At 44.7% G+C, this 21,852-nt stretch overlaps 2 protein-coding genes across 4 annotated transcripts in view; one reads left to right on the top strand and one right to left on the bottom strand.

The window, feature by feature from the left end:
* Positions 1–12,656, bottom strand: part of C7H7orf50 (chromosome 7 C7orf50 homolog) — a 553,489-nt gene extending 540,833 nt beyond the window's left edge. Inside the window, exon 1 of one of the 3 annotated variants that reach the window (XM_068244522.1) lies at positions 12,638–12,656. The gene's annotated coding sequence lies outside the window, so the exon portion shown is untranslated. Of the gene's footprint in view, positions 1–5,749; positions 5,898–8,820; positions 8,886–12,637 lie in introns of those variants that run through there. The other 2 variants (XM_068244519.1, XM_068244520.1) reach the window with 2 other exon arrangements.
* Positions 323–19,542, top strand: UQCC4 (ubiquinol-cytochrome c reductase complex assembly factor 4). Its single transcript, XM_068247312.1, has 2 exons — positions 323–414; positions 19,215–19,542. The coding sequence occupies exons 1-2, from the start codon at positions 323–325 to the stop codon at positions 19,540–19,542; spliced, it is 420 nt and encodes a 139-aa protein (XP_068103413.1).
* The last annotated feature ends 2,310 nt before the right edge of the window (positions 19,543–21,852 follow it).

Here is a 21,852-nt window from a genome sequence, read left to right as displayed (position 1 = left end):
TCGAAGATGAAAAATTATCTCCTAGGAGAAAAGTCAAGTGAAAAAGTGAATTGCATATGGGCCCAGGTCTCATGTAGGTTAGCAAAAGAATCATGATGTGTAGACCTTATGCCTGCACATTTCCAAGTACAGAATGTCTCTTCACGTGCACTTTTGTCCCAAAATATGGCCCATGACCTTAGTGTTTGATACATGTTGCACACCTGCATGCACAGCTCAGGAACCCATGAAAGGCAGCGTCCCATGGGACATACAAGCATTGAAAAACGTATCTTGATCTGGACATAGGAAGCATGCCCCCCCCCCCATCTGCATCGACGGCATGAAAGTTGAAAGAGTTCCCTGTGCAATGCCTCCTGGCACTACCATCTCCAGTAACATAACTTGGAAAACAAACACCACCTCCACCCAGAGGTAAGACCAACAGAGGCTGATCTTTCTCCGCCAGCTGAAGAAGTTTGGTATGTCCCAGAAACTCCTGATGAGCTTCTACTCTGCTACAATCGAATCTGTCCTCTGCTTCTCCATCCTGGTGTGGTACGCCGACTCCTGCGCCAGCGACAGACACAAACTACAGAGAGTTATCAGATCAGTGGAAAGGATCATTGGAAGAGCACTTCCACCTCTGGACCGCCTATATGACTCCAGACTGCGCTCCAGAGCTTTGAGGATCGCCAACAATCTCTCACATGCAGACTTCAACTATCTTCACACAATCTTTAGCGGAGGTGCGCACAGATCGCGGAAGGAGCACTTAAGGAGTCCATTCATTATCAGTGCAGGCCATCTCGGTGCAGGGCGAAGCCAAAAAACTGCTAAATCTAATGCACAAACACCAGGCCTGCGCTCATTACCTCCATGTTGTAGCAATTTTGGGGGACAAGTCATTTGGGCACTGGCTGTTGCATACATATGCTAACACTAAACTTCCACACCAGGGCCCAAGTGCAATTAACTTTTTCTCATGAGTTTTCTCCTAGGTGATATTTTTTCAACTTGCAATAAAATGTCTTTTAACCTATTTTGGTTCCTGGACGTAGAAACTACGTCTAGGAACCATGCGCGCTACCGCGCGCTCCCGCGGCCGATCGCGCGCATGCACACGCGCTCCCGGCCCGCGGTTCGTTAGCCAGGCAATCAGTGAATCGGGCTATGGGGCCCGATCACTGATTCCTCTCCCCCGCTGAAAAAGCGACAGCTTCTCTCGGAAGCTGCGCCTTTTCTGGCTGTTACCTCCCCCATGCGTCGCTCCAAGCGTGTGTTACGCTTAGAGTGACGTCATGTAAACAAACTCATGGCCGCCATCTTGTGGCCAAAAAGTAATACTACAACTAAAATTAAAAAAAAAATTAGAATCAACACACATTTACATTATAAACCTATTGTTTACCTCCCACCCTCCCAAAACTACCCAAATAAAATGTTTAATATAAAAAAAAAACAAAAAAACATTACAATAAAAAAAAATGTAAATATTTACCTAAGGGTCTAAACTTTTTAAATATCAATGTAAAGATGAAATATTTCTATATTTTTTTTATTTTAAACTTGTAAATAGTGATGGATGCAAAACGGAAAAAATGCACCTTTATTTCCAAATAAAATATTGTCGCCATACATAGTGATAGGGACATAATTTTAACGGTGTAATAACCGGGACATATGGACAAATACAATACGTGAGTTTTAATTATGGAGGCATGTATTATTTTAAAACTATAATGGCTGAAAACTGAGAAATAATGAATTTTTTCAGTTTTTTCTTATTCTTCCTGTTAAAATGCATTTACAGTAAAGTGGCTCTTAGCAAAATGTACCCCCCAAAGAAAGCTTAATTGGTGGCAGAAAAAACAAGATATAGATCAGTTCATTGTGATAAGTAGTAATAAAGTTATAGGCTAATGAATGGGAGGTGAACATTTCTCAAGTGAAAACGACGGAACGCAAATGGGTTAAACCACCAAAAAGCAAGAAAATACACAAAACTGTATCATCAATTTTTGGGGTACTTTTTCAACTGCAAAGTGCTAAAAAAAGTTTTAAATGCAAAATGAAAAATTATCTCCTAGGAGAAAATGTTAATTGCATCTGGGCCCAGGACCTTAGCCCACCGCCTTCAGGTACAGTGCTTGATTCGGCTACCGCCTCTGCTCACAGGGTCCTCTAAAGTAGAATAGTGCCACAAAAGGATCTGAACAGGGTTGCAGGTAATCAACCACTAATGCAGGCCTTCCTGCTTTATACACATGGAGATATTAGAACTTCGCAATTCAAAAAAAAATATTTTTGTGACATTTTACCTTGGAAAACGTACACAATGGCAGTTGCGTCAAAATGGCCAAAACCAACCCTGATGTGAAAGAGCCCTCAGCATGCATGTATATGGTTTACTGGCATGGTGTCACGCAAAATAATCACTGGCCACCATTTTGGTGTGCATAAAATGTTAAGGCCCATATTCACTACACAATTTTTCCGGTGATTTTTAAGTGACGACCAATAGTTTCCACAATTTCACTATGTGGGTACAGGCGTGCGATTATGCGAATAGAATCTAAAAAGTTTAAAGCGGATCCGAGATGAAACACTAACTATAACAAGTAACTTGTCTATATATCTTATCTAAAGTTTAGATAGTTTGCACAGCATATCTAGCTGCAAAAGTTTAAAAAGTGTATGATTATTTATTCCTGTGATACAATGGGGGCAGCCATGTTCTTTTTGTCAGATTGTCACACGCTAAGAGCTGGAGATGGTATCAGATTTCTTGTGTGTTATGGCCCATACTCACGGGCGATAAATGTGGCCTGTCGCCAGCACACGTGAGCGTGTGGGCGACAGGCCGGCGACAGCTCCTCGCCAGGTCCCTCCGCGTACACACGCGGAAGAGGGACCAGCGGCGAGACGGAAGCTGTCGCCGACGTTCCTCCTCCCCCCGCCGGAAGCTCCATGTAGCTAAATGGATGTTGCTGTCGCTAGTCCGCGTACTCACGCGGACTAGCGACAGTTGCGGCGGAGTTGCGGCGGCGACTGTTGCCATGCGATTGAAACTTTCAATCGCATGGCGACAAGAGCGGCGGGCGACAGTTCGGGGTGCGCGCGCGTGCGGCGGCCCATACTCACGGGCGACCTGTCGCCGCAACACGCGCGCGCCGCGTGTTGAGGCGACAAAAGTCCCTCGTGAGTATGGGCCTTAAATTCAGTCCCCTCTCCTCCTCCCTCCTCCCCTCTGCCTTTGAAATCAATGGCTAGTAACACCTCCCCCTCCTCCTGCCCAGACTGAACTCCTGTAAGCCCTTGCTATTGTCTGAAAGTGCCTTGGCACTCTGAGGGCTGTGGGCGTGGCTTTTTTAGTTTATAGGGAAATAAACTATTAAAACAAAAACAAAAAAGTATTTGGCTTGAGGTATGCCCTATAAACTATAGGAAAGGGACACAATTATGCAATGAGTAAAAGTTCATCTCGGATCCACTTTAACAGAGGTGCCTAGCTCTTCTACTGACCACATAGGCTATTGCTCCGTTGTTATTGCCTGATGAAGCAGGATCAAACCTGGGAAACACGTTGCATTGTCCTCCGAAGTATGTAAATAAACTTATTGTATTTGACAAATACATTGGCAATTTTTGCGTCTGCTTGGAGGAGGTAAGTCCACCACTCCCTCCTCATGTTTTAAACTTTTTAGATTATTTTATCCTTTTGGCGCCTCTGTATCCATACTACACTATATTAAGTCCTCCCCTTGTGGAGGGGTGTTACCCCCTTTTTTCCTCATCTACGGAGAGCGACTCTTAATCCTGAGTGGGGTCAGGTCTAATCTCCCCACCTGCCTATACAGTGGTTGCCTTGGAGGTAACCCTGTTTTGTGAGTATAGCTCACTACTCTATCATACTTAATTTCAAGTACATACTACACTATATTTGGCTCTTGGTGTCCCTTCTCTGTGTTGTGGATTATGCAAATGTTTGGCAACGCATGGCGACAACAACTGTCAAGATCAGATCTTTAAGATCCCTGACGTCTCTCCCGCAAAGTACCGCAATTGCTTGAACTCTGGTTCGCGCCCGTCATGTGCCGGGAATGCTTGCCATCGTGAGACGTCGCTGTGACCAATCTTACTGCATCGTAAGGGAAGTATTTCGCTTAAAGAGTAACTGTCAGGCTGCAGAAGCTAATTTAAACCTCTATTCTCCTGTGTTAAACAGTTTAGACAGAAGCCAAAAAGACATTACTAAAGATAAAAATCTCTCTTACATTTAATGTGTGCTTATCACCAAAGCTAAGCTCCTAAGGAGGACGCAAGCCGCATTCCATACTGCAAAGCATTCTGGGGCCCTCCCCTCGGCTGCTAAGGAGAAGACGGGATCAAGTTTCAGCAGCTTCTAACTCAGTCTAGCCACAGCACAGATAAATCTCCGGGAAGAGTACTCTGCAGGAGTCCGCTATTGTTCCTAGCCACATGGCTCATTAATATTCACTGCACACTGTGTTATTCTGTATGAGCTGTTCTGTGATCAGAAGCAGGCAGGACATGACGACACATTTGGCTTCACAAACATGGAACCTGCCATGGGCTGTCAGGAGCATCATTCTCTGCATATACTATATACAAATTCTGTGAAATCCAAACGTGGACAGTGAAATGCATATGTAATGTAAGTACAGCCAATCTTTAGCTACTGATATATGTGTTTATTTTCTCTGAGACCTTATACCTAACAGCTCCTCTTTAAGATAGGTATGTATCTTTAGCCAGCGAGGCCAAATCCTATGCTGTCATAAACAAACATTCAGTGCCTATTCACACTTGAGCGTTTTGCTGGCAATTTCGGCAAAACACTTAAACGCTAGCGCTTTTCAAAGGGCTAGGGTAATAAAAGTCTATGGGCCTGTTCTCATTTGGGCAATTTGCGCTAATCGCCGCAAATCGCCCAAAACCGCTAAACGCAAACGCGTAGCCTGCACCATTTTCAGGCATTTCAGTGCTAAAGAGGCGCAAAACACGATCGCTAAAAAAATCTCTAGGTGCGAATGGTGATTTTTTTTCGTTAGTTAATCGCCAAAAAACACCAGAGCAAAACGATAGCAAAATCGCTAGCGTTTTGCGATCAGCAAGTGTGAATGGGCCCTTAGTGAACTTTAAGGCAGGAATTACACTTGAGTCCGCGGAAAATGGCAGCAGTTTTCCACAGACAATTCTTTGCATTCTTAGCACACTTGGCTGACAGCCAGTTGGCTTGCATGAAAATTATATGCAGCTTGGCACTAGGCCAATCAAATGCTTTTCCTGCTGATTCTGCCTCACCCAGGTCCAAGTTGCATACAATTTGCATGCAAGCTACAATTACTAGCACATGATTAACAATCTATGTCGCAATATATTATTTATACTTAGCCATATTAGAAGTTTGCCATGCTACTATCTGTGACTGAAGATACACTTTATTAGTGGACTTGGGTGATAATCTCTAACATCTGTTTAGTCATCCCTTAGGGCCGGTTCACCCTAGAGCGGATGCAAAACGGAAGCGCAGGTGCGTTCCTGACCGTTTTGCATCCGCTTGCAACAATTGATACCGTCTGCTCCAATCATGTGTCCTGCGTCGATCACGTCTGCATCGCTGCTCACCTGTCCCGCCACTACTTGGCGCGTCTATATTTAGCCCGGAGGACGGTAGGAGCATTGCGCTCTCCATAGGCTGCATTAAAGGACTTACGAGCTGAAGCAATAAAAAAAAGTTAATTACCTTAGCTGAATGTCAGACCTCAGGGCAGACGATCCGTGCCTCCCTTGCTATTTTTAGACCCTCTGTTATGTTAATACAGCTATCATTAGTGGCCCCGACCCCGGCCAGGGTCAGGGTCGCCATAGCTCATGACGATTAGAATCGCCGCTTTAAAACTCCTCTGTCTACAGCCCTGGGAGTGCACATCGTCGCTCGGTATACTGTTATAACGTCATGTAGGTGTCACCACATGACAGCCCACATGACTGACTGCACTTCGAGCTGGCTGCGCCCCCTCAGCAAAGAATACCAGCGCTGAGTGAGGGAGGACGTTACCTAGCTACAGGATTTGTTTACTGCAGATTTGAATAATCTGCAGTAAACAAATCCTGTAGCTAGGTAACGTCCTCCCTCGCTCAGCGCTGATATTCTGTGCTGAGGGGGCGCAGCCAGCTCGAAGTGCAGTCAGTCATGTGGGCTGTCATGTGGTGACACCCACATGACGTATAACAGTATACCAAGCGACGATGTGCACTCCCAAGGCAGAGACGTTTTAAAGCGGCGATTCTAATCGTCATGAGCTAAGGCGACCCTGGCCAGGGTCGAGGAAACTAATGATAGCTGGATTAACATAACAGGGGGTCTACAAATAGCAAGGGAGGCACGATCCGTCTGCCCTGAGGTCTGACATTCAGCTAAGGTAATTAACTTTTTTTTGTTGCTTCAGCTCGTAAGTCCTTTTCTCCCTAACAAGGAGAATTTTCTATGGCCCACCAAGAACCAATGAGAATTCTCCCTGTTGCTGAGGATTCCCATTGGTCTTTTGCGGCCTAAAGGTAGCCACACACCATACAATTTTTAAATACCTGTTCAATTTAAGAATTGCAATGAATTTTTCTGACTGATTATAACATTTCAAAAATATGACCATTGTACCACACAACTGTGTTCAATTTTCCCTCAATTATGATAAGATTGGAAATTCTGAGAAAATTGCTTGGGTGTGTATATTAATAAATTGACAATCTAACACACACCATACAATTTTTAGAGAAATTGAAGAAAAATATCTGGCATTCCGGATAGATAAAAATAGAAAAAAAAGGGAAATCCGATCGGATTTTTCAGTCGAATTAAAAAAAAGCTTTCGATTTTTTCGGGAGATCCGATCGGTTTTATCGAATTGCTGTAAAATCGGATCATTTTATTGTATCGTGTGTGGCCACATGCTTCTGTCACCCACCAGTCTGTGTAGGAAGTACTGAGTGACAGGACACGTACATTTTACGGCACAGTGGCAATCAAAATGGGCAAGACAACTAGCCTACTGAGAACAGATAGTGTCTGTTCTCATGTTCTCATAGGCTTTCATAGCATACATTTTCCCATCCAGTCCAGGAAAATGTGCCAAGTTCAGGCTCTATGTTTTGCTCAGCGCTCCGCTTGCATTGTGCTGCACGCAGATCCATTTTTTTAAACAGTTTTTAAGCAGAGCTTAAAAATTGTTCTGAATAGGTGCGTTTTTAAGTATGTGTGAACCAGCCCTTATCCTCTGAATGGCGGATTGCTATTTTTTCCCATATTCTTCCATTTCCAAAGGCAGCCTTCATTCTTCTCACAACAAGATACATAAAAGAAGGCGTGTACATTTTATTGAGAAAAAAGTCAAAATCTAGCTTAAGGGCTGGTTCACACTGGGAGGCTTTTCAGGTGGCGATCAGCAAAGCGCTGTGTCAGGGCTCATTTACACTGGGGGCACCTTCCAGATTGCTGGCACGGCACCATGAACAATGTATCCCTATGGGATCATTTACACAATTACAGAAATCACGCTGCAGGTAGCATTTTTGAAGCATTCGCAATTTAATTCCATGAATGAAAGTCACAATCGCTGTACAGGTGTGAATGAGTGTGAACCGACCCTCAATGGGAGTTAGTATGGCTGAGGTGAGCCAGGAGGAAGCTCCAGGTATGTATACATTTTTTAAGGCGCCCCATCTCAGGTACACTTTGGCCTGGTGCACACCAAAAACCGCTAGCAGATCCGCAAAATGCTAGCAGATTTTGAAACGCTTTTTCTTATTTTTCTGTAGCGTTTCAGCTAGCATTTTGCGGTTTTGTGAAGCGTTTTTGGTGTAGTAGATTTCATGTATTGCTGTTACTGAAGAGCTACTGTAACAAAAAACGCCTGGCAAACCGCTCTGAAGTGCCGTTTTTCAGCGCGGTTTGCGTTTTTCCTATACTTAACATTGAGGCAGAAACGCCTCCGCAATCCAAAATCTGCAGCAGCCCGGGAGTATGAGTTTCTGCAAAACGCCTCCCGCTCTGGTGTGCACCAACCCATTGAAATACATTACCCAAGCGGATCCATACCCGCAAGCGGATCGCAAACCGCAGCCGAACCGCTCTGGTGTGCACTAGGCCTTTAAGCATTCTAACTTGATGAATAGTAGGAGCATATTATTACTACAACCTACCTGATAGCATTCAATTTGCGAGGGTGCTGGCCACCCATTCACATTAGCAGTATTTACCTATGAAGTTTCCTCTGGGACCCCTAAAGTAGACTAGCCCTGTACTGTCCACAGAATCACGTTAGCTGAATTTCCCTATGGACTTTCTTGCTGGCTCACCTCAACCATAGTAGCGCCCCTCAATACAACCCTCTGTTGAGCGTTCTCACTGCAGCGTTGCAATTTATATTAAATCGCAATTACGCAGCATGCAACATTTTTTGAACAATCGCAATGTGTTTCTTGATGCCCCAACTAATTTGCAAAGCCCAATTGCTGAAAAATCACAAATGCTAGGCATTTATGGGGTTTGCAGTGTGAAGCCCTAAAGAAGCTCAGTGCAGCCACTCAGAAATGCTTTTCACCAATCTGGTAACACAGTAACAGAAATGTGACTGGCTGATGTGCTTTGCAACATTATCATCAATGCTCTCTGCACCTCTGCAGGCGACAGACCAGTCCAGGTGGGTAATGTCCCATATCCATTATGCACCTGGACGGCCACGTGACTTCTCCTGACAACTAGACGCAAAACAAACAAAAATGACAAAAAATAAGAGCACCCCGGCTCCAACCCACGTTGTTGTCTTACTAGCCGGCGACTCTTCCTGCTTCTCCACGCGGCACAAGGCTGGGCTACGCCCCCACAGGCTGCACAGCGCTAAGCCACGCCCCCGGAGGATGCAGAACAGATATTTAACGCGCATGCGCACTGTAAATCTCGCGTGAAAATATAGAAAAATAATATTTTAATAACGAGTCTTATAGTCTATTAACCAAAATACGTCAACAATACACTTGGGGTGTTATTTCTCACTGCAGTTATAAGCACGAATGATGATTCCGTTCTCATTGTTACATGTGGAAATAAGTTATAGGAAAAAATAAAAAAAATATTCTGCACGGGTATCCGCAGAATGAAGTGGTAGTCAGTGGTGTACTTTGTCTCCCCCTAGTGGACAAATGGTTTACTGCTCTTATGTATTGTGATATGTACTGTACTGTACAATACTGTACAGTTACACACATAAGGTGAACTCATTGCAGGATTATCTGAGACAGGCCATTTTTTCCCCAGATGACTCACTCGCTTTTGACTTTTAAAACTAATGTATGGTCATTATCTACCCACTCATTCCCACCTTCTGTACAGACTCCTCAGCACCTGTATGTGTTCTGTGTTATATGCAGAGGAGCCATTCATCATGTGCAATGTACAGAAGTGTTGACTGGTAACATGCTGTTTCGTGTCCAGCAATATGTTGTTGCATTTTTAAATAATTCAGTAAATGGAATGGTAGTAAAGAAACCCAAGTGCCTAGGTCACCACAAGAGATCAGACACACTGGCGTATCCAGACGGGGGTTCTGGATGTATGGAACACCCCCCTGAGATTCCTGTACCATTAAAAAAAAATTCCCTGAAATCGCTGAAGCAGACAAGATGGTAAATATACAGAGGCTTGCCTGCAGGGTCTGTGGGAAAAACTCAGCTCTTTCCCTATTGTAAAGACTGCATGTAGACAGCTACATAAGGTATGTCACAGGTTGAAAAGTTTTTGACAGTCCCTAAACTCCAGGAGGGCTGCTTGCAGCTTGTGTGAGAGGCTGACCATCCCTTACATTCTCCTCACCCCTATGGACGGTATACCTATATCATTCCCCTATTCCCACAATCCTCCCCACCATGTTGTTAATGTTTTGTTTTTGCTTTGGCAATGCTAAATGTATTTGGTCCTGCCATTAAAGCTTTTTTGGATTTGGCTGGCAGGGACAGGAGACACAGTACATGCAAGTAGCCTCTGTGTGATGCATGTGGGACTGCAATACAGATACGCTATCTGCTCTATGGCCTAGTGCACACCAGAGCGTTTCGGCTGCGGTTTGCGATCCGCTTGCGGGTGCGAATCTGCTTGGGTAATGTATTTCAATGGGCTGGTGCACACCAGAGCGGGAGGCGTTTTGCAGAAACGCATACTCCCAGGCTGCTGCAGATTTTGGATTGTGGATGCGTTTCTGCCTCAATGTTAAGTATAGGAAAAACGCAAACCGCTCTGAAAAACGGCACTTCAGAGCGGTTTGCCAGGCGTTTTTTGTTACAGTAGCTGTTCAGTAACAGCTTTACTGTAACAATATATGAAATCTACTACACCAAAAACGCTTCACAAAACTGCAAAATGCTAGCTGAAACGCTACAGAAAAAGAAGAAAAAGCGTTTCAAAATCTGCTAGCATTTTGCAGATCTCCTAGCGTTTTTTTGGTGTGCACCAGGCCTATCTCAGTATCTCCACTCCACCTGGGGGGGGGGGGGCAATCTCCCCCCAGGCCCCCTTTCATTCAGTGATTTAGGGCTGGTGTCTGGTGTATTCAGGTTTGTTGTTGTAAGGCAATGCAAAATACTAGGCTAGCTGATAAAACTGCAATTAAAGGGCAGGCAAGCTGGTATATATACACAGCATGATGCAGAGCTTGCCTGGAGGGTCTGTGGGCAAAAATCTGTCTCTCCCCTATGTCATAATAAAAACAAAAGTTTGCTTTCTTAAAACAGAAATAATTTGCAATAATTCAGGTTGGAGTGAGCTTGAGATGTCTCCCAGGGCATCACTGCTGAATATATGCAAATTAACCATTGTACCCTTAGAAGCTAAACACACCTCCAGAACCGCTGGAATGCAATGATGTGTCAACTTGTTAACTTGTACAGAGCCATAATAATCCAACATGCATACAGACTGTTTCAGATTGTTTGATCCTCATCAGTGCATGGCATGGATTAATTTGGCTGTATGCTGTAGGGCTTGTAACACCGAGAGATACAGACTAACCAGCAAGCTCATGGTGACCCAGAACTCATTAGAGTGTGTAAGGGACTACAATGGTCCGAAAAGCCCCCTTACTAAGATGTTAAGAAAAACAAAAGTTTGCTTTCCTAAAACAGAAAGAATTTGCGATAATTCAGGTTGGAGTGAGCTTTCCAGCTTGCATTCCAGCGGTTCTGGAGGTGTGTTTAGCTTCTAAGGGTACAATGGTTAATTTGCATATATTCAGCAGTGATGCCCTGGGAGACATCTCAAGCTCACTCCAACCTGAATTATCGCAAATTCTTTCTGTTTTAGGAAAGCAAACTTTTGTTTTTCTTAACATCTTAGTAAGGGGGCTTTTAGGACCATTGTAGTCCCTTACACACTCCAATGAGTTCTGGGTCACCATGAGCTTGCTGGTTAGTCTGTATCTCTCTATGTCATAATGACTGCATCTTTTTAAACAAGGTGAACATTTTTTGACAGTCCCTAGACTCCAGGAGGGCTGCTTTTTATGACTTGTGTGAGAGACTAGCAGGGACAGGAGTCCTATTACAGGCAAGTAGCCTCTGTGTGATGTGGGACTGCAATACAGATAATGTTCCATCTCAGGCTATTCTCAATTTCTCTCAACTCCTCTTCTCTCTGGGCTAGTGCATGCCAAAATCACAATAGTAATCGCTAGCAATTAGTGAGTGCGATTTTCAGAGCGATTTCTGAATGAATCACTCAAAAAAATGCTACATGCGGTATACCTGCGATTTTGAAAAAATCACAACGCTGCAGTGGGAACACCCACATAGGGTAACATTAGCCAAGCGCTTTTCAAATCAATGTTGATTTGAAAAATGCTCAGAAGCCCTCTTGGTGTGCACCAGCCCTCCCTCATTCACCTTTGTTTCCCTCTTCCCCTAGTGCTGGCTGGCTGTGTCTTCTTGTCATACAGGAAAGCTAAATAAAAGTGCAATCCTGGTGAGGCAAATTATTATTATTTAGTATTTATATAGCGCCGCCATCTTCCGCAGATGCATATATCCCTGCATCATATGGGTATCGCTTGCGCTATGTGACATGTGACATATTCCACTGAATTGTCCAAACTAAGTCTATCTCCCGTTCCTCTCTCGGGGAGTTGTTCCAGCGCTGTCCCCTGTTCAAATTTGCTGCTTCCAGAAGCCCTCAGAAACACTTGTGTCCTTGAGTACTTCCAAAGATAGGCAGCTCCGTAATACGCCAGCGCACTTTTGTGCATGGGCAGTATGGAGCCATCTGTATTTGGAAGCACTCGGGGACATAAGTGCTTCTGGACCTTTCAGGAACCCCCCCCCCCCCCTTAAAAATCCTGCGTTTGCCCCTCAACTTTATAAATACAATAAATAAATACATTTTATTACTGCTGTATTGTATAATGTTTAGAGATATATCACCAATAGCCACCAGAGGGCAACAGGGAACTCATGAACTTATTTTCATGAACGTTTCATAACATCTGCAAATTTGCCAAAAAGTGGTACCAGTTCCGTTTCTGCTTTTTCCACAGGGAATATAATTTGTAACTCTCAAATGTAAATGTGTTACTACTTCATACAAATGTACCGAAAATGCAACTTTAGTATCTTCTGCCAGAAATAAACATGGCGCTTTCAAATGTATTAGGTCACTTCCGGTTCCTGCGACCTTCAGAGCATGTGTGAGCACAGCAGCCAGAGATCGGTGTCAGTGCTGTGGATGGAACAGCTTTGTTGAATGAACACAACAGTAAAGGGAGGACACTATGAGCTGCAGCTTGTGTATACGTTCAGCAGTCAGGTAATTATATAATCGCTTTCCTGGTAGTAGGAGAGGTCTATGGGAGCCATAGCTCCACTTCTACAAAGACCTGCAGAACATTAGACTGGTCATGATGGAGGTGAGATTACTGCACTTTCCAGAGTTAAAGGGATATGGTTTGTATGCTGTCTTTCAAGCAAACGGGATGGGTAGAGATTGGATAACACAGTGAAAGTGACTTTATGTATTCTGTCCGGTCAGTTTAAAGTTGAGGGACCATATGTAGGAAAAGATAAGGGAGGTACAACATTTTATAAGAAAAATAAATCAGTGGAAGTGTGCAGTGAGGAAATATGGAGTCTGCCATATTTATTCTGTTTTAGAAATGCCGCTTGCATGATGCTGATCATTTGGTTTCCTTAGTGCGAGATGCCCCTATAGGGCTCGTTCACGCTACAAGAGCTTTTCTAAGCACTTTGTGATTTTAAAAGCTCCTGCTAATATCATCCTGTGTGTGTTCATACTGGAGCGATGTGAATTTGTAAAAAATCCCCCATTGCATTAGCAAGATTTAAAATCTCTGTTGTTTAAAAAGCTTTTGTAGTACCAGAGATCTGAAATGAAGAAGATTTGATACTCACCCTCGGTTTCTTCCAACAGCATAAACAGGTCCGAGTCCCACGCTGTGATCAGCCCCGGTAACAGGCTCAGTCGGATTTTTGTCTGGATCTTCTGCACATGCGCGGAAGATCCAGACCGACGCGACTGAAGCAATTACCGGGGCTGAATGGCAGACCGCGGGAGGACGGCATGGGACTCGGACAGGTTTATACTGCTGGAAGAAGCCGAGGGTGCGTATCAAATATTTTTCTTTTCAGATCTCTGGTTTACGTTAAAGGGCAACTGTAAGGCCCCGTTCACACTGCACGCGTTTCCGGCCGCGTTTTGGAAACAAGTGCGGGAGGCCGACGCGCACGACATCAGACAGTGTATAGAGTGCACTGTCTGATGTGCACACTGCATACGTTCCGGACCTGTGCGGTGCGGGAACGCATGCTGCACGCATTTTTTGCAAAAACGCGCAGCTGTCCCGTTCGCTTTTCAGTGATGGGATCAGCCACTCAATGCGTACAAACGCGGATGGCGTGCGTTCGCATGCGTTGTGTTCCGCACGCATGGCCGTCCGCGTTTTTAATGTGAACGGGGCCTAATGAGAGTGATATGGAGGCTGCCATATTTATTTCCTTTTAAGCAATACCAGTTGCCTGGCAGCCCTGCTGATCCTCTGCCTCTATTTTTAGCCATAGCCTCTGAACAAGCATACAGCAGATCAGGTGTTTTTGACATTGTCAGATTTGACAAGATTAGCTGCATGCTTGTTCCTGGTGTTATTCAGCCACTATTGCAGCCAAATAGATCAGCAGGACTGCCAGGCAACTGGTATTGTGTAAAAGGAAATAAAATTGGCAGCCTCCATATCCCTCTTGTTACAGCTGTTTTTAAAGGACAGCTGTAATGAGAGGGATATGGAGGCTGTCATATTTATTTAAGCATTACTGTAGTAGTTGCCTGGTTGTTCTGCTGATCCTCAGCCTCTAATACCTTTAGTCACAGACCCTGAACAAGCATGCAGCAGATCAGATATTTCTGACATTATTGTTAGATCTGACAAGATAGCTGCATGCTTGTTTCTGGTGTGATTCACCAGATATCTCCAAGATTTGCTGTTTCTTAACCCTGGACACAACCAAGCTGCTCATCCATGCCCTCTTTATCTCCCGCCTTGATTACTGTAACTCCCTCCTTTCTGGCATCCCGTGAAACGCATTGCCCCCCCCCCTTCAATCAGTTACGAAGCGGCTGCAAGACTCATCCATTCTTCGCACCGCATCCACATCTCCCCTCACTCTGCCCCACGCATTTCCCACTCCCATGCGCGCCTGCAGGATTTCTCAAGAACCGCCCCCACCCTCTGGAACACTCTTCCACTTACCATCAGATCCACAGCCTCACCCTGAGTTCCAGTTCTGTCCATGTGAATTCCGGATTTTGCAGAGCTTACTCCACTACTGTAAGGGCTGGGACCCACTAGGGCGATTTTGGCAACGTTTTGGGATTGCCAGCATTCCCAAAAACGTTTTGCTTATGAAAGGAAGTTGTGGAGAACCCACTAGTGCGATTGTTATTAGGGGTAATCACAATCACAGGACATACAGCATTTTGAGCGTGTTTGAAAATCGATTTTGCAACGATTTGGAGGCCAGCGATTAATTAATTTAAATAAAGATATTTATACTTACCGGATATCTGTTTAACGTCTTACATTCCCAGCCCTGCCCCCTAGCAGAGGAGATCACAGGCTCTTCTCTGGTTGGTCCTAGTGAAGCACCTATTACCTCTTCCTTTAGGGGGGCGGGGCTACAGACGGAAGCTAGACACCTGGTAAGTATAATAAAGTTTATTAAAAAAAAAAAAAACATTGAATCGCTAATCGGAAGTGCTGTACAGTTTCCTGTAAAGCGCTTCTAAACATCGGGAATCAGAAGCACAATCGCCCTAGGAATCACTGCACACAGCTCTGCGGCGATTTTAAAGCGCTGCATCGATTACTAGTGGTTTCCAGGCCTAAATGATCTATTATTCAACCGTGCACAGCATGCCTAGCATAATCCAGACGCAGAAGTGAACGTACCTTTACAATATCGCATTTTCTATGTGATTTTATTGTACGTTGCAGCACAACATGTCAAAGTAGCTTATGGGAAGGTTTACACTGAAGACACACAAACATGTATATACAGGTAGTCCCCGACTTACGAACGACCCACTGATACGAACGGCATGGATTCTGTGTTTTCATGGGAACAAGTCAAAAACATTATTTTCAAATTGGACTTGTAGTTTTTGAGAAAATTGATTTAAAAATAATGCAAAGAAAAATGGCTTTTAAACTTGTATAAGCAGGTACAGAGGGCAGAGGTGACACTGTAGGGGCAAAGGAGGGCACAGAGGAGGTAGAGGAGACAGAGATTGCACAATATTCCGAATTAAGAACAGATTCAAGTTACCTACAGTCCCAGTTACCTACAGTCCTACTAACCTACAGTCCCTATCTCGGGACTACCTGTATTGTAACAGATCAGTTGCTAGGCACTTTCTCCCACTTTTGTATGTATTGCATGCAGCAGTGCACTGTGAAAAACCTTTCAGTTAAATTCACAGATGTAAACCAACCCATAGGGAAAGATGGACAATACCTTCGCTGCGCATCAGTTGTGCCTTGCGTTAAAGCTCACTGATTCAATGTAAAAAAGGCCCTGAGGGCTGGGACCCACTAAGGCGGTTTTGCCAACATTTTGAGATCGCCGACAATTCCCCCAAAATGCTTTGCCAATGAAAGTGAGTGGGGGCAACCCACTAGTGCAATTGTGATTAGGGGAAATTGCTGGAAAAGTGATTTTGCAGCGATTTGGGGGGCAAGCGATTTAAAGGGAACCTAAACTGAGAAGGATATGGATTTTTCCTTTTAAAATATTACCAGTTGCCTGACTCTCCTGCTGATCCTGTGTCTCTAATGCTTTTATCCACAGCCCCTAAACAAGCATGCAGGTCAGGTTCTCTGGCTGAAGTCAGACTGGATTAGCTGTATGGTTGTTTCAGGTGTGTGATCCAGAAACTACTGCAGCCAAAGAGATCAGCAGGACTGCCAGGCAACTGGTATTGTTTAAAAAAGAAACATCCATATCCCTCTCAGTTCCCTTTAACCACCCTGGCGTTCTGATTAAATCGCCAGGGTGGCTGCGGGAGGGTTTTTTTTAAATAAAAAAAAAAAAACTATTTCATGCAGCCAACTGAAAGTTGGCTGCATGAAAGCCCACTAGAGGGCGCTCCGGAGGCGATCTTCCGATCGCCTCCGGCGCCCAGAATAAACAAGGAAGGCCGCAATGAGCGGCCTTCCTTGTTTTGCTTATATCGTCGCCATAGCGACGAGCGGAGTGACGTCATCGACGTCAGCTGACGTCAGCCGCCTCCGATCCAGCCCTTAGCGCTGGCCGGAACTTTTTGTTCCGGCTACGCTGGGCTCAGGCGGCTGGGGGGACCCTCTTTCGCCGCTGCTCGCGGCGAATCGCCGCAGAGCGGCGGCGATCAGGCAGCACACGCGGCTGGCAAAGTGCCGGCTGCGTGTGCTGCTTTTTATTTCATTAAAATCGGCCCAGCAGGGCCTGAGCGGCAGCCGCTGGCGGTGTTGGACGAGCTGAGCTCGTCCAGACCGCTCAGCTGGTTAAAATGTAATCAGTTATTTATACTTACCGGGTGTCTGTATTTCTGGCTTCTGTCCGTAGCCCCGCCCCCTAGCAGAAGTGTTCACAGGCACTTCTCTAATTGGTCCTAGAGAAGCTCCTATGACCTCTTTCTTTAGGAGGCGGGGTTACAGACAGAAGCCGGACACCTGATAAGTGTAATAAAGTATATTGAAGAAAAAAAAAGTGAATCGCTAATCGTAAGCGCTGTACAGTGCTTCTAAGCGTTGGGAATCAGGAGCACAAACACCCTAGGAATCGCTGCACACAGTGCTGTGGCGATTTTAAAGTGCTGCAGCAATTCTTAGTGGGTTCCAGGCCTAGAGCTGTTAACATAGCAAAGTGTTTGGGATTTAGTTGAACTGAAGCAAGTATACACTGTGTAGAATCCATACACCTAATCTGCATAATGCTTCTGGGTCAGTGACCTAGAATTATAAGGCCCCCTTCACACAGGAGTCATAAAGCGGTGAATTCACCCTGTCAGTTGCTCCTGTGCATTAACTGGGGAAAAAGGGAGTTGTTGTACATGGATGTTACACACAGAAGAGGGGGCTGCACAGGTACAGGACGGGAGCTTTCCCACATACTTAGGAAACTACAGAAAAGTTGCGAGAGAGGCAAAAAGGACTCTGGAAATGTGGACGCATCATGCGCCTCCATAGACCGTAATGTGAGTTAAAGGAGTACTGTAGGGGGAAAATGAGTTGAACTTACCCCGGGCTTCTAATGGTCCTCCGCAGATGTCCTGTGCCCGCGAAGCCCATACTGGGCCTGTGCAATACACTCCTGGTAACTTCAGCGGGAGGGCGCGACCGCGCAGGCGCAGTGGATTTCCAAATTTAAAGTCGCAAATTACAAAAGTGAACCGGAGGCGGGCCGGAGCATCGGTGAGTTGCTGCGCTGGTACAGGACATCTGCGGAGGACCATTAGAAGCCCTGGGTAAGTTCAACTTTTTCTTTTTTTTTTCCCCCTTACAGTACTCATTTAAGGCTATAGCGGCACTCAGACAGTAATTTGGGTACTGTCAAAATACAGAACGCAAACTATTATAAAAGCATTGTAATTCTTCCATCAGCAAAAGCTGGAAGCCGAACTATGTATTTCACCAGTCCATTGCGGCCTGGGACTTTTGCAGGAGCAGGACGAGACGTTTTTTGGCTTTGCCCTGCACCCAAATTTCCTGGCGCCTTAATTACATGAATGCGAAAAGTTGACCTAGGGGTGGAACCAGTATAAATCTGGCCTTGGTTGGTGTTACTGCAATGTTAATAAACGAGGTTTTGCTGCTATAACAATAAAAATTAAGTAACAACTGAAGTGAGAGGGATTTGAATAACTGGACCATCACTGCTGAACCTTCCTAATTATGTTCTGTAAGCTGCCATATTTATTTTCTTTTAAAGTAAACCTGAGACAGGCGGATAGAAAAAATGTATACATACCTGGGGCTTCCTCCAGCCCCCTCCAGCCTGATCGCTCCCACGCCGCTGTCCTCCTCTGCCTGCAGCCTCCGCATATTGCCCCGGAAAATCCTTCGGTCCGGGGCATACTGTGCAGGGTCCGTTGAGCTGTGCGCGCTCCCCCATCATGCTCCCGTGGACTGGAGCATTCTGCGCCTGTGCAGTAGTACAAGGGAGCGCGCCACCTGGACCACTGACCCCGACTGGACAACTTACTGGGGCTAGTTGTAGAGGCTGCAGGCACCGGAGGGTGGCGGGTGGGAGCGATCAGGCCAGAGGGGGCTACAGGAAGCACCAGGTATGTATAATTTTTTATATTCCCCATCTAAGGTACACTTTCAGCAATACCAGTTGAAACAATAACCAGTTGTCGGGCAGCCCTGCTGATCTAGATACAGAACAAGCATGCGGCAGATCAGTTGTTTCTGACATTGTCAGATCTGACAAGATTAGCTGCATGCTTGTTTCTGGTGTGATTCAGACACTTTTGCAGCCAAATAGATCAGCAGGGCTGCCAAGCAACTGGTATTGTTTTACAAGGAAATATGGCAGCCTCCATAGTCTTCTTTAGTTGTCCTTTAAAAGTAGACGTGGCTCTGGCATAGTGATAACCCTGTGATATACTGTTTGTGTTTCAGGCTGAGACAGTCATTTGTTGCTGCGTTTGGATCTCGAATGCTTCATGAGAAAAAGCCCCCCGAGAGTCCAGAAGAGGACCTTAACAAGCCTTTGAAATTCTCCACCGGTAAAGGCAGCCATCACCATTGGACTGTTGAACAGTCATTCGGCAGTGATCACCAGCAACCCGTGTGGAAGGCCATGACTGTCAGTTTGACTCTTACTGCCCTAGTATTATGGATATTTTTTCGTAAAGAAAACGAGCTGGACCAGAAGCTCTTGAGACCAGTGTCAGAGCTATTAGAAGAGCTAGAGCAGAGTAATTCGAAAGAGGGAAAGGACAAATGATCTTTTGGACTGAGACTGGGCCGGAGTTTGGCTGGCCAGCCGTGCTTCAGATGTGCAGAAGGGGTCCGAGGACTATGGCTGCACTACAGGGTATGCCTGGGAATAGGCTGCTGCTTTATGCTTTCGCTTCTACTGAGTGGACAACAATGTATATACCACTCAATAAAGTGGAAATTTGATGCAGATTGTTAGCATCTACTGTTAGTAGATACTCTCTAATGATCCAATCTCTTTTTGGCCAATCTCACAGTTTGTATGTAATATAAGGGACAGCCTAAAGTATCCATTCAATATACTCACTCCGTTTACCCTGAGGCTGGTGTCACATTAGCAGCCTGCGGTCGCCTTGCGCTGCGTTTAGGATGATCGCATCACACAGCAACGCTAAAAAGAAGCCTCGTATAATCCCGCGGCGATGTGCGGTACTGTAATTTTTGGCAGCAAACCAAACTATAAGTGAGGCTCTCTAGTGTTCGCTTCCTGTGGCAGAAATACAAATTGCAAGGAAGTGTATTGTAAAAATATGCTTATGTGCAACGCAAACACGAAGCAGTTTAAAATATCTGCGGTGCCATTGACTTACATGATTTCCGGTCGCTTCGGATGTTAGCCGGTAACATGTTGATGCTTTTGCGTCAGATGCGATGCTTTTGCTGCATCGCACCGCAACAGGTATTACGTCCCATAGACTTTCATTGCTTTAGCATTACCCTGTGGTAAAAAAGAGGTAACTCAACGCAATGAAAAGATCCCAGTGTAAAAGGGCCCTTAAGGTTGCCACTAACTATACACTTAGCTGAACGATCATTTATGAACGATTCTTCATATGAACGATCGGAACTGATTGTTTGGCACCACTAATGGACAAAAAACCTCCTAACCAATTCGATCAGATGGACAGGATCGATCCGCTAAATGGATCAATCTGATCGGATTGGTTAGGAGATTTTTTCCATTAGTGGTCCCAAGCGATCATTTCCGATCGTTCATACGAAGAATCGTTCATAAACGATCATGCAGCATATTGTATCGTTAGTGGCTACCTCTTTAGATTGGTAACATCTGAGATAGAAATGAGGATTGACAGCACTGCACTGACGGCCTGACACTGTCAACTTACTTTTGTAATGCTACATTCCAAGAAAACAGCAGTCCAGCGTGCAGATTCTACCCCCAACACACAAACATTACAGCAGACTGAATACACGCACGTTAGCCCAGAACCCGTACAGAAGGACCACTTCCTGTTGACACAAATCTGTCAGGATTTTTAAACTTTCCTTAACGGTTTCATATGACAGTCTGAGGTGATGACACAGCAGAGTAGCCGCCTCCCCAATTTACTGTGCAGTACTAAATCCACCAGTAAGCAGGCAGCTCCCATGCTGGTAAAAAAAAACCACCAGAAATCAGCTGAGGGAGCAAAGTTAGTTTGGAAGCATATTGTGGTAAGCACATCTGTTACTGTTGGATCTTGACCATTCTACATTTAAGTGTGCAATAAGTACTGCCTTAGTAAGATTACCAGTGTTTTACTACAGCTAACATCTCGAAATATGCCTGAAGAAGGGGACTAGATCCCAGAAAGCTTGCATAATTTAACTTTAGCAGTTAGCCATTAAAAGGTATTACTTTTACAAGACTTTTAGTATTTTTTCTACCTACATATGTCATCATGTGATACTGGTGAGAGGATTAGTGGGTATCAGTCCTCAATAAGCCAAGAATCCAGGTTTCTGTGAGAGATAAAACTGCAGCCCACAAACTCATGCTTGGGCAGCATCTGTGCCTGTTGCCAATAGCAACCACTTGAATTACTTAAGTGGCAAATAAACATTGTCAAATAACAGTTGAAAAGCAGAGCAAAGATCTTAAGGTGCCCATTAATGGTACAATTTTTTTCATCGGATGTGATCTTTCAATGCACTTTTTTATGATAGAATTGTACAGAAAACAGTGCAGTGTGGCGAAAATCAATGTAAAACGATTCTTTGGTCAATTGGACCAGAAAATTTAATCGATCTGAAAGAGGGATTTCACGATCTTATTGGACGACAGACCATTGACCCGTTTATGAAAATGACCAATAAATACCTTTACAATTATTTACGATCGTAAAAAGTGCATTGAAAGTTTGCATCTGAAAAAAATGCACCATTAATGGGAGCTTTAAAAGACCACTCCAGCAAAAGAAGGAGGAAGTTAAAAACTGACAGAACAAACGAGTTTTGGACTAGTTCATTTTCTTAAAGGACCACTATTGCAAAAAAAAAAAAAGTAGACAGTTACAATATGACTGAACCGGCAGGT

This window comes from Hyperolius riggenbachi, chromosome 7 (assembly GCF_040937935.1).
Source record: "Hyperolius riggenbachi isolate aHypRig1 chromosome 7, aHypRig1.pri, whole genome shotgun sequence".
NCBI classification, from domain to species: Eukaryota; Metazoa; Chordata; class Amphibia; order Anura; family Hyperoliidae; genus Hyperolius; species Hyperolius riggenbachi.
This window is presented reverse-complemented; position numbering and strand designations above follow the sequence as displayed.